The 13,583-nt window shown below is 44.8% G+C and overlaps 2 protein-coding genes across 2 annotated transcripts; both read left to right on the forward strand.

Moving 5' to 3' along the window:
• The first annotated feature begins 1,457 nt into the window (after positions 1 to 1,457).
• On the forward strand, positions 1,458 to 4,017 carry LOC147797751 (uncharacterized). Its single transcript, XM_087142482.1, has 3 exons — positions 1,458 to 2,556; positions 2,747 to 3,076; positions 3,803 to 4,017. The coding sequence occupies exons 1-3, from the start codon at positions 1,458 to 1,460 to the stop codon at positions 4,015 to 4,017; spliced, it is 1,644 nt and encodes a 547-aa protein (XP_086998608.1).
• Positions 4,018 to 4,021: 4 nt separating this feature from the next.
• Positions 4,022 to 8,936, forward strand: LOC110991212 (uncharacterized). Its single transcript, XM_087142483.1, has 3 exons — positions 4,022 to 5,360; positions 5,551 to 7,716; positions 8,125 to 8,936. The coding sequence occupies exons 1-3, from the start codon at positions 4,022 to 4,024 to the stop codon at positions 8,934 to 8,936; spliced, it is 4,317 nt and encodes a 1,438-aa protein (XP_086998609.1).
• The last annotated feature ends 4,647 nt before the right edge of the window (positions 8,937 to 13,583 follow it).

The raw sequence follows: 13,583 nt of genomic DNA on the forward strand, positions 1-13,583 counted from the left end.
ATACTTTTCTTGGTCAAGAGAGGGAGCTCTTGGCGCGCCAACATCGTCACATTTCTTGTTAACTGAAGAAAATCGTCAAAGATTTCCTTTGATTTTGCTTCATATTTGAGACGCCCAATGTTGTGAGTACATATAATTGCTTTGGGATTTAGATAAAGGTTTAGAGATTATTGTGTATAGAGGGGAGTAATAATTACGGTCATTAGACATAGTTACTTTGGGTCAACTTTTTGGGGTAAGATTTGGGTAAAATTAGCGATACACGTTTTATGGATGTGACATGGTTCTCGACATCAATTGCTTCAGTTTGCTTGGCTTACTGTCAACCAAGGTTAATTTCTGGTGCCTTGCATGTTAATTTTAATTTAAACATTGATATACTAGGTCACGTGTACATGTAGTTGTTAATGAGGAAATAATTCACGGACACAATTCCATCAGTTTGGGGATCAAATCAGTCAGTTTACTTCATTTAGTTCTCATTGTAATTGATTCATATGTGCCCAAGTGTATTTTGGCATGATTCTAGAGACTTACTGTATTTTTTGGTTTTGCATTACTTGCAGATTGAACCGTACGTACATACATAGTCATAGTTGGTTCTGGTACAATACAAGGGTAAACAGTAATTCGTCATCAAGGGAGTTCTTTTTGTCGTCATCCGTCACATTAAGTTCAATAACAGCGTCATAAATTGACAACATGAGTACTACGTCACCGAGTCAGGAAGATGATGTCAAGCCGGAAGACTCGGTCAGTCAGTGCAGCCATACGACAAGCACCTCGTCCAGCAGGAGAGCCAGAATGGAGGCCATGGCGAGGAGTGCCGCACTTCAAGCCGAAGTTGAAGCTCTGAAAGAACAATAAGAGCTTGAGCTACAGGAATTGAGGCTCCAACAAAGGAGAACTGAGCTGCAAATGAAAACCAAGCTCAGCCGTGCCCAAGCGGAGGCAAAAGTTTATGCCCAGTTCGATGGTGAGAAGACAGGCAAAGTTACTCCATCTCCGTCCACAGCATCTTCCCATGTTGAAGACTCCCCATCGCAGCCCGATCCATCACCGCATGATGATGACACGAGCGATGACACAGTCCCATACCCCATTGAAGATGATCAATCATCGACGCCACAAGAAATGCCACCCCCTGCTGAAGCCATCAGCGAGATGTTGCAACAATCAAGACAACAGAAGCAGAGCCTCATTGAGACATTGGCAGCTACCGAAAGCTGAGCTGATGTGCTACGAAGGAGATCCCCTAAAGTTCTGGGAGTTTTGGAGAGCTTTCGAGGTGAATGTAGACAGCTGCCAAGCTGACAAGACTCCTTCATTCCTGCAAAGGAGAAGCACGCAGAGTGATTCAAGCATGCTCTGTGATGGAGTCGACACAAGGTTACGCACGAGCTAAAACCTTGTTGAAGGAGAGATTCGGAAACAAATACAAAGTTGCTGATGCCTGGATGAAGAAAGTCACCCGAGGCCAAAGAGTGTCACCCCATGATGGAAAAGCCATCAGAGAGATGGCAGACGAGCTGAAAGTCTGCTACGAAACCCTCCAGGCTATGGGCTACGAAAACGAGATGGCACACCAGAGTTTCCTGAGAGACATTGTTGAGCGTTTGCCCAACTACTTGCGCTATCGATGGGTCCGAAAGGTCAGAGATCTCGAAAGGAAAGAAGATCGAATGCCGAAGGTGAAGGATCTTGTGGCCTACGTAGATGACATAGCAGAAGAAGAGAGCAACCCTGTGTATGGCGCATCTACTTGGGAGAGAAGCCGTGATGTTCCTCAGAAGAGACGCACTCAGCCACGACAGAAGGGGACCTTTGCAGTGGCATCTGCGCCAGAAAGAGAAGTCACCAAAGAGTGTTCTCTATGCAAGGGAGAACACACCCTTTTTGGTTGCCAGCAGTTCAAGGCAAAGTCACCACAAGACAGGCTGAGTTATGCCAAGAAAGAGAGATTATGCTTCAACTGTCTGCGCAGAGGCCACTTAACATCAGCGTGCAGGCTCAACAGAACATGTACTGTTTCTGGTTGTGGAAGGAAACACACAAAATTCCTTCATATCCCGCAGACAGTGCAACAGCATGAAGGACCACCGTCACAAGCCAACACTTCACTAGATGCCCCGGTACAGAATAGCTACGTTGATTCAGCCACTGAAGCAAGTTTCAGTAACGTCACAGGGGCCGGCAGGACCGTGCTGCCAATTGTCCCTGTTCGAGTGAAGGCTGTTGGAGGCAGTGTCTTCATCCGCACCCATGCATTGTTGGCCACTGGTTCGACAAATACATTTTGTACCGAACACTTGGCAAGACAACTTGGAGTTGAAGGGGCCAAACAAAAGCTCAACCTGACAACACTTGACAAGATGGGCAGCTCCATAGACACCACAAGAGTGAACTTGATTGTGGACTCGGGACCAGCCACGGACCAAATAGAGTTGCCAAATGTGTTCACTAAACACAAGATCCACATTCAGAGTACCCGTATGGCCAAGATGGAAGAGATAGCTGGACTACCCTACCTGCAGGGTATTGACCTACCGTTCGCAAGTGAGAAGGAAGTCGGACTCCTGATTGGTCAAGATATTCCGAGAGCACTGATGCCTCGGAATAAGAAGAGGAAGCGCAAAGGACGGACCCTATGCCGTGCGAACAGCATTGGGATGGTCACTACATGGTCCAGTGAACAAAGTTGGCACAACAGAGCTGAACACTCATGTTACCTCTACCTTCATTCAAGGAGACATCGGCCTGGAAGAACATGTTCATAAGTTTTGGAAGCTGGAAGCAACAGATACGCTACATGATGACAGAGGCATGTCAGTGAACGACCAAAGAGCTCTGGAGATGTGGAAAGGTGGAATAAGCATTGATGGAGGACATTATCAGTTGCCAGTGCCATCCAAGCGTCATCCTCCACGCCTACCAAATAATCGATGGTTAGCAGAACAGAGGTTGCAGAGTCTTGCAAGAAAGCTCAGCAAAGATGACAGTCTCCGTCGTAAGTACCAAGGAGGCATCGAGGACTTACTCAAGGAGGGGTATGCTGAGGAAGTAGAGAAACAAGATTGTCAGTCTGAAGATCGGGCTATATGGTATCTTCCTCATCATCCGGCTTTCCACCCCATGAAACCCGACAAATTAAAGGAAACATTGATATACTAGGTCACGTGTACATGTAGTTGTTAATGAGGAAATAATTCACGGACACAATTCCATCAGTTTGGGGATCAAATCAGTCAGTTTAATTCATTTAGTTTTCATTGTAATTGATTCATATGTGCCCAAGTGTATCTTGGCATGATTCTAGAGACTTACTGTATTTTTTGGTTTTGTATTACTTGCAGATTGAACCGTACGTACATACATAGTCATAGTTGGTTCTGGTACAATACAAGGGTAAACAGTAATTCGTCATCAAGGGAGTTCTTTTTGTCGTCATCCGTCACATTAAGTTCAATAACAGCGTCATAAATTGACAACATGAGTACTACGTCACCGAGTCAGGAAGATGATGTCAAGCCGGAAGACTCGGTCAGTCAGTGCAGCCATACGACAAGCACCTCGTCCAGCAGGAGAGCCAGAATGGAGGCCATGGCGAGGAGTGCCGCACTTCAAGCCGAAGTTGAAGCTCTGAAAGAACAATAAGAGCTTGAGCTACAGGAATTGAGGCTCCAACAAAGGAGAACTGAGCTGCAAATGACAACCAAGCTCAGCCGTGCCCAAGCGGAGGCAAAAGTTTATGCCCAGTTCGATGGTGAGACGACAGGCAAAGTTACTCCATCTCCGTCCACAGCATCTTCCCATGTTGAAGACTCCCCATCGCAGCCCGATCCATCACCGCATGATGATGACACGAGCGATGACACAGTCCCATACCCCATTGAAGATGATCAATCATCGACGCCACAAGAAATGCCACCCCCTGCTGAAGCCATCAGCGAGATGTTGCAACAATCAAGACAACAGCAGCAGAGCCTCATTGAGACATTGGCAGTTGCCGAAAGCTGAGCTGATGTGCTACGAAGGAGATCCCCTAAAGTTCTGGGAGTTTTGGAGAGCTTTCGAGGTGAATGTAGACAGCACAACGATAAGTGCCGCTGCCAAGCTGACAAGACTCCTTCATTCCTGCAAAGGAGAAGCACGCAGAGTGATTCAAGCATGCTCTGTGATGGAGTCGACACAAGGTTACGCACGAGCTAAAACCTTGCTGAAGGAGAGATTCGGAAACAAATACAAAGTTGCTGATGCCTGGATGAAGAAAGTCACCCGAGGCCAAAGAGTGTCACCCCATGATGGAAAAGCCATCAGAGAGATGGCAGACGAGCTGAAAGTCTGCTACGAAACCCTCCAGGCTATGGGCTACGAAAACGAGATGGCACACCAGAGTTTCCTGAGAGACATTGTTGAGCGTTTGCCCAACTACTTGCGCTATCGATGGGTCCGAAAGGTCAGAGATCTCGAAAGGAAAGAAGATCGAATGCCGAAGGTGAAGGATCTTGTGGCCTACATAGATGACATAGCAGAAGAAGAGAGCAACCCTGTGTATGGCGCATCTACTTGGGAGAGAAGCCGTGATGTTCCTCAGAAGAGACGCACTCAGCCACGACAGAAGGGGACCTTTGCAGTGGCATCTGCGCCAGAAAGAGAAGTCACCAAAGAGTGTTCTCTATGCAAGGGAGAACACACCCTTTTTGGTTGCCAGCAGTTCAAGGCAAAGTCGCCACAAGACAGGCTGAGTTATGCCAAGAAAGAGAGATTATGCTTCAACTGTCTGCGCAGAGGCCACTTAACATCAGCGTGCAGGCTCAACAGAACATGTACTGTTTCTGGTTGTGGAAGGAAACACACAAAATTCCTTCATATCCCGCAGACAGTGCAACAGCATGAAGGACCACCGTCACAAGCCAACACTTCACTAGATGCCCCGGTACAGAATAGCTACGTTGATTCAGCCACTGAAGCAAGTTTCAGTAACGTCACAGGGGCCGGCAGGACCGTGCTGCCAATTGTCCCTGTTCGAGTGAAGGCTGTTGGAGGCAGTGTCTTCATCCGCACCCATGCATTGTTGGCCACTGGTTCGACAAATACATTTTGTACCGAACACTTGGCAAGACAACTTGGAGTTGAAGGGGCCAAACAAAAGCTCAACCTGACAACACTTGACAAGATGGGCAGCTCCATAGACACCACAAGAGTGAACTTGATTGTGGACTCGGGACCAGCCACGGACCAAATAGAGTTGCCAAATGTGTTCACTAAACACAAGATCCACATTCAGAGTACCCGTATGGCCAAGATGGAAGAGATAGCTGGACTACCCTACCTGCAGGGTATTGACCTACCGTTCGCAAGTGAGAAGGAAGTCGGACTCCTGATTGGTCAAGATATTCCGAGAGCACTGATGCCTCGGAATAAGAAGAGGAAGCGCAAAGGACGGACCCTATGCCGTGCGAACAGCATTGGGATGGTCACTACATGGTCCAGTGAACAAAGTTGGCACAACAGAGCTGAACACTCATGTTACCTCTACCTTCATTCAAGGAGACATCGGCCTGGAAGAACATGTTCATAAGTTTTGGAAGCTGGAAGCAACAGATACGCTACATGATGACAGAGGCATGTCAGTGAACGACCAAAGAGCTCTGGAGATGTGGAAAGGTGGAATAAGCATTGATGGAGGACATTATCAGTTGCCAGTGCCATCCAAGCGTCATCCTCCACGCCTACCAAATAATCGATGGTTAGCAGAACAGAGGTTGCAGAGTCTTGCAAGAAAGCTCAGCAAAGATGACAGTCTCCGTCGTAAGTACCAAGGAGGCATCGAGGACTTACTCAAGGAGGGGTATGCTGAGGAAGTAGAGAAACAAGATTGTCAGTCTGAAGATCGGGCTATATGGTATCTTCCTCATCATCCGGCTTTCCACCCCATGAAACCCGACAAACTACGCATCGTGTTCGATTGTGCAGCTAAGAGCGGAGGCGTGTCTCTCAATGGTGAAGTTCTGCAAGGGCCAGATCTGACAAATAAACTTACCGGAGTCTTGCTGAGATTCAGACGGGAACCAGTGGCCTTCATGGCAGATGTGGAGGCCATGTTTCACCAAGTTCGAGTGCCAGCGGAAGAACGAGATGTGTTGATGTTCCTGTGGTGGCCATCTGGTGACATGACTCAACAACCAAAGGTGTATAGGATGTGTGTGCACCTGTTCGGTGGAACCTGGAGCCCCAGTTGCTGCAATTTTGCACTGCGCCAAACAGTCGCTGATAACCAAGACGAGTTCAGCGCTGAAGCTGTACAGATTGTGAAGCACAATTTCTACGTTTATGACTGCCTGGTTTCTGTCGAGAGTGAAGAGAAAGCTGAGAATCTATCAAACGAGCTGAGAAATCTGCTGCAGAAAGGCGGATTCAAATTGACCAAATGGCACAGTAACAAACAAAGTGTTCTGAAGTCCATCCCTACCGAGGAACTATATAAGCGGTTGAAGGGGCTTGACCTAAACCTTGATGCTCTACCCGTTGACAGAGCCCTGGGTGTCAGCTGGAATGTTGAAAGAGACTGTTTGGGATACAGGTTGTCCCATAAGGATAAGCCCCTGACGAGGCGTGGGCTATTGAGCATTGTGTCATCCATCTATGACCCCCTGGGATATGCCAACCCATTCATTCTGAGAGCGAGACTACCACTCCAGGAGCTGACAAGAATGAAGCTGGGATGGGATGAGCCAGTACCAGAAGAACAACGACAAAAATGGCAAGGTTGGTCAGAAGAGCTAGCAGAGATGAAGGAGTTTGAAGTTAACAGATGTGTGAAGCCACACGACTTCGGCAGAGTAACAGAATACCAGTTGCATCATTTTGCAGATGCCTCGGAGAAGGCTTATGGAGCAGTGTCCTACCTCGTCATGAAGAACGCAAGCGGTGAGCTACACAGCAGTCTGGTGATGGCCAAGTCTCATCTAGCACCATTAAAAACAATGACGATACCCCGTCTTGAGCTTGCAGCCGTAACTCTTGCTGCTAAGCTTGACGTTGCAGTAAAGAGAGAGTTAGATGTACAGGAACCAATCTACTCAACATTCTGGACAGATAGCACCATCGTACTGCAGTACATTAGGAGTACAGATGGGAGGTTCTGCATGTTCGCAGCCAACAGGATAGCTACCATACATCATGCATCAGAAGTAAATCAGTGGCATTATGTAGACACAAAATCAAACCCTGCTGATGACATATCAAGAGGGATGTCAGCTGATGAGCTAAAGAAGAACACAAGGTGGACGCAAGGACCAGAGTTCCTCCTAATGCCACGAGAATGCTGGCCGAAGGAACCAGAGGTTATGGAACCCCTAAGAGAGAGTGATCCGGAGCTCAAGAAAAGCAAGGAGCAAGTGCGGGTATTTGCTGTAGAGTCCGAAGAGAGCAAGCCGACGGACAAACTGCTCCAACACTACTCATCGTGGCACAGGCTACAGAAAGCTGTGGCATGGAATTTGCGGGTGAGAGAGTACTTGCACAACAGAAAAGGATGTGTGCCAAGTGACGTAAAGAAGCCACTAACAGTAGATGATCTTGACAAGGCAGAACAAGCAATCATCAGACATGTTCAGTGGCAAGCCTTCACAGATGAATACCAGACACTGAACACAACTGCCAATCCCGTGAAGAAGTCCAGTCCTCTCTACAGATTGGACCCAAAAATCAACAGTGAGGGAGTGATGTGCGTCGGAGGGAGACTAAAGAACGGCAAATTGCAGACACAAGAGAAACATCCAGTAATACTTCTAAAGAAAAATCATGTCGTCACACTACTAGTCAGAAAGTTCCATGATGCATCAGGCCATTCAGGAAGAGAACACGTCATGTCCTTATTGAGGCAGCAATATTGGGTGATTGGAGGACGAACCACAGTGCGTCAAGTGTTGCGTGACTGCTTAGTGTGTAAGCGCCTGTCAGCATCGCCCAACACCCAGAAGATGGCAGATTGACCTCAAGATCGAGTGACACCCGAAAAACCCCCATTTACCTATGTTGGGGTGGACTGTTTCGGACCATTTTTGGTCAAGCAAGGTCGGTGTCAACTGAAAAGATACGGTTGTATCTTCACCTGCTTAGCCATCAGAGCAGTTCACATCGAGGTTCTACACACTCTAGAGACGGATTCTTTCCTCAATGCGTTGCAGAGATTCATCTCAAGACGAGGCCAACCAGAAGTCATTCGGTGTGACAATGGCACAAATTTCGTGGGTGCCGAGCGTGAGTTGAGGGAAGGGATCAACCGCTGGAACAAGCAGCAGATTGAAGAGTATCTTCTCCAGAAGGAGATCAGATGGAAGTTCAACCCACCAACGGCCTCTCATATGGGAGGATCATGGGAACGACAAATACGAACGACAAGAAAGATTCTGAACACACTGTTGAAGCAACAAGTGCTACATGACAAAAGTCTTTCCACCATGATGTGCTTGGTCGAATCCATAATCAATGGTCGCCCGCTGACTGTGGTTTCTGATGATGTGAGGGACCCTGAATGCCTGACACCCAACCATCTCCTGCTGTTGCGCCCATGCAATGCCTTTCCAGTGGACGTGTTCGAGAAACGTGACCTGTACAGCCGTAAAAGGTGGCGACAAATCCAGTATCTAGCAGACATCTTCTGGCACAGGTGGGTGCGAGAATACTTACCTACCTTGCAGCAGAGACAACGATGGAACAAGCCGATGAGAAACAACATGGCTGGAGATATCGTGGTCATCGCTGATGATCTACCTAGAAACCAGTGGTCCATGGGCAGAGTGGAGGAGATCTACCCTGGAGGAGACGGTCTGGTTCGGACGGCAAAGGTCAAGACCAAGTCAACCACTCTGGTGAGGCCAATTCACAAGCTGTGCCTATTGGAGTCGGTGAGTGAGGAGAGAACCGGATAGACACAGACAGCTACACACAGGAGCAACTTGCAACAGCTTGGCTATCTGCACCATGCAGTGCATTATTTGCCCAGATCACAGTATTCCTGCATCTGATGTGAGTTTTGGAAATTTATAAATCATGCTTGGAGTTATGATTTGAGGTGCGAGCCGAGCGCCGCCTCTTGTTATTTTAATTCAGGAAGGATCACGCACAGTGTGATATTGGACAAGGAGCAAGACACCACTGGACAAGGACTTTCCACCAACTGAACACTTGAGCTCTATGATTAGTCTGTACATGTACAATGATTAACTTGCAATCCACTGTAGGAAGATTTTGAAATAGACCAGAGTGCACCTTTAATTTTGAAATAATATGAAGATTCGCATTATGTGGAGGTCGTATATGTTTCATTTAAAATGTGTTTAATTTGTTGGAAAATTGCTGTAACTACCACATTTCTTTGACCATCTCAAAATCGTTTGTTTGTTGTACACATTACGACCGATAAATTCTCAGTGGTTCTTGAAAGTTTCACATTTTTGTTCAGGTGGCAGTGCACATGATGGTAAACTTTGCAGAGGAGCTTGTAATTTGTTGCCAGGAAAATTGATGTATTGAAAAGGAGAGTTTTCACATTTATATACATGTACACCAAATTCAGTGTTGTGATTTAGTTATAAATTTCAAGGAAAGCGTGTAGATTATTTTCTATCTGGCATGAGTGTAATTAGTATGCATAATGCTTACATGTCGTAACAAGGTGTTAAAGGGCATACACATGTACATTGTATTTTGTTGTTGTTAAAGTGATAGTTTATTGACCTTTCAAGTTAAAGGAGCAACAAAGTTCTGTGTAATTTAGGTAAATGATCATAATTTAGTATTCTCATTTAAGGGGCCGGGATGTTGCGGGTAGGACAGTTTTTCCAGTTTGTTCGTGACGTCATAGATGTATACTTTTCTTGGTCAAGAGAGGGAGCTCTTGGCGCGCCAACATCGTCACATTTCTTGTTAACTGAAGAAAATCGTCAAAGATTTCGTTTGATTTTGCTTCATATTTGAGACGCCCAATGTTGTGAGTACATATAATTGCTTTGGGATTTAAATGAAGGTTTAGAGATTATTGTGTATAAAGGGGAGTAATAATTACGGTCATTAGACATAGTTACTTTGGGTCAACTTTTTGGGGTAAGATTTGGGTAAAATTAGCGATACACGTTTTATAGATGTGACATGGTTCTCGACATCAATTGCTTCAGTTTGCTTGGCTTACTGTCAACCAAGGTTAATTTCTGGTGCCTTGCATGTTAATTTTAATGTAAACATTGATATACTAGGTCACGTGTACATGTAGTTGTTAATGAGGAAATAATTCACGGACACAATTCCATCAGTTTGGGGATCAAATCAGTCAGTTTAATTCATTTAGTTCTCATTGTAATTGATTCATATGTGCCCAAGTGTATTTTGGCATGATTCTAGAGACTTACTGCATTTTTTGGTTTTGTATTACTTGCAGATTGAACCGTACGTACATACATAGTCATAGTTGGTACTGGTACAATACAAGGGTAAACAGTAATACGTCATCAAGGGAGTTCTTTTTGTCGTCATCCGTCACAGAAACTCTGTATCAAAGCTGAAAATTGGTTGACAGATTGAAAATAAATAAATGAAAATCCCAAATGCTATTCAAACGAAGAAACACAGTTTATTTGTCCCTGTTGTAATGACCTTCTGGCCAAAAATTGATTTACTGCACAAACGATGGTCATGCAAAGGCCTGCAGGCCCATACTGGAGCTGAAGATTAGTTCCAAAATTGACAGGTGCACTCTGACAGCCTGCTTCTTTGAAAATGCTGCACTAGGCCTCAAGGAGCCAAAATGCTGCTTTGACGATCGTGGCCAATTAATTGAGCCACGAATGGTGGGCATGATCAGAGGCGTATAATAGGTCACTATTTGCCGATGAAGTGCAGGTACCAGGTACACCGTTGAGATTTTTATGTTTCTTTATCTCGAATCAGGCATTTCCGATGATGGAGGGTTCAGACATTATGCTACTCTTTTGGTACGGTTTCATGATTTTTTTTTTTAGATTTGTCTTCAGGAAAGCCCAAGGCACCGAAAAATCTTCGAGTTTGTTACTTAAGGGACAATGAGATTCGGGTGATTTGGGCACCAGGTTGCGACGGTGGAGTTCTATTACGGAAGCGACTTAATACTAGCCCGTGAAACCTGGTGCGCTACTTTTTTTCAGTACCTGGGGGAACCAATGATTCATGAAGAGGGGACAATGCAATACACCATTTGAGACATTTCAAAAACGGAATCCATTACGTCGCTTCGATAGCTTAGTTGGTAGTGATTTGAACTACAGATCCATAGTCCTTGGTTCGAATCCGACCCATTTGTGCTATTCATTTTCCAATTTTATCATTGTGTTTGGGATTTCCTTTTTCAATTGATGCAGAAACAGAGTCCAAGCATGAACCCTCAAAGAGTCTTGAGAAAAATAGCAGACCAGGTTTCACGGGTTAGTATCTAGTCACTTCCTTCTATTACATCAACATTCGCGTGATTACTCGAGAATTCGACCCTCTGGGGTGGAACGAACTCAACCCAGACAGGCCCCGTAGTCATGTCAGTGACCTCGAACAGGACACGCTCTACCAAGTAGCCGTGTATGCCAAAAACAGGCATGGCTTGGGCCCTTACGCAACAGTAGAAACACGCACAAAACGTAAGTGTCGCCCGTCGCTTTCACTTGAGCTACACGTATTTGCATGTGACTGTGCACATCTTCTTCCCAATGAACTGCGTTATCTGTTTGCCCATTTTTAACATTGAACGGTATACGATTGCAAGACACTGCCTCCGTATACGACCCATGACAACCTGGGAGAGCTAAAAAAAGAAAAACTCAAGTTACCATAAAGTACTCTTCTTTTTGAAAGCAACTCGGAGAAACCGAACAAATAACCACACAACTACAGAAACGTTTCCAAAGCTATATAAATTAATTCTCTTAGCTACATTTCAATATTATGGATGAAACAGTCTAACAGTTCTCTGCACTTCTTTTTCTCCAACATTGGTGGCGTCTCGGGCACTGCACCGTCGCTGATGGGTAAGTACCTCAATCCACGTGCCAACATGTTTATTCAATTTGCACTAGTAGATGTAATACTTGAGACATTGTTCACTCTCAAGATATTTGAATGTTTGCACATTAAGTTTTTGAGGTCAAGTGAAAAGATACATTTTAAACAGAGTAGAAAAACCAACTACCAAAGGAATTGCTTGAACATTTCCCCTCTTTGTAGGTGAGAAGCGCTTTAAACCTAAACGAAAAAATATGATATATTAGCGTTTTCCTGCAGCGATTTCCCATGCCTAAGTAACTTACACAGCTTTTGAGATGTGACTGTGACAGAAAATGAAACTAGGATTACTAATCAACCTTGTCGTTTCCTGTATTTTTTTTGGGGGGGGGATAAACTGTGCCACTCGTTTAACATTTTTATCACTTCTTTCAATTCCCGCACAGGTATCAGTGTGTCATACAGCGTGGTACTAACGACGTTCTTTGTCGCCGGAATGCCAAAGGGCAACAATGCCGGAACCTGCTTGCAGTTGATGGGTTATGACGATCAACACAACGAGTGGGAGAGCCCTGGACTGCATTCAGCATGACGGCGAGATTCCGTACTCTGGGGTGCATGCCAGTCATGTTCATTGCCGGTACTGCAGGGACTGGGTATGCGGCAAAGAGTCCCATGTAGCCCTGGGTATAGGTAAGCTTCCACTCATGGTAATGTTCATGCTGGTTTGTGTACCGGCATGGTTGAAACAAAGGCAAATTTGAAACGTGTCATGTCTTAAGGGGTCTGCCGTGTATCCGAATATATCTGTTCGATTGATAACCGAATTTTCAAATACAAGTATAAATATCTCAAACTGCATACTTGAATATGAAAGTGAGTGATAATAAATAGGGGAAAATTCCAATTACATGTATTCTTGAAAACAATAATATATGGCATTGTACAATGCATTAGCATAATATTTCCAGATGTTTTGAGTAGACTTTGAGACATGCTTTGTATATATGCAAATAATGCTCTTCCCTATCCTGAAAATCGATGAATAATATTGATGTTATACGAACATGCTTATTTTGTTTTCTTCTTGGAAAATCAGTGTAACCGAAATATTCAACTAATTGATCGAAGGGCAGATCCAGTACTAAAATATTCATTTGTTGAAATTGACTGATTCGTCAGGGCAAACAGTCATATAAACATTCCCTCTTCTGAAATTTTTGCGACAAATTATGTATTTGTTAAACATCACCCGCAGCTATTTTTAATATAAGTTATTTGGTTTTAAACTCCACTATTTGGGTTCAGAGGTAAACCCTTAAATACAATTTTATCAACGTCCACTGCAGACTTCGAAGCTCGAAGCTAGGTATAGACCAGTTTTGAAATCGCCAAAAAGAACCTGAGTTGAGAGTAGACCCAAAAACTTTCCTTATTCAGTCATTTTTTTATATATATCAACTGCGTATGCCTTGTCCGGGAAGCGATTAAAGAAAACTATCTGTGTTAGCTACTAATAACTTTTTAAAACATTTTGTTGCAAATAGTTTTAGAAA

Source organism: Acanthaster planci, linkage group LG10 (genome assembly GCF_054643075.1).
Source record: "Acanthaster planci isolate LZ-2023a linkage group LG10, COTS_SCS, whole genome shotgun sequence".
NCBI classification, from domain to species: Eukaryota; Metazoa; Echinodermata; class Asteroidea; order Valvatida; family Acanthasteridae; genus Acanthaster; species Acanthaster planci.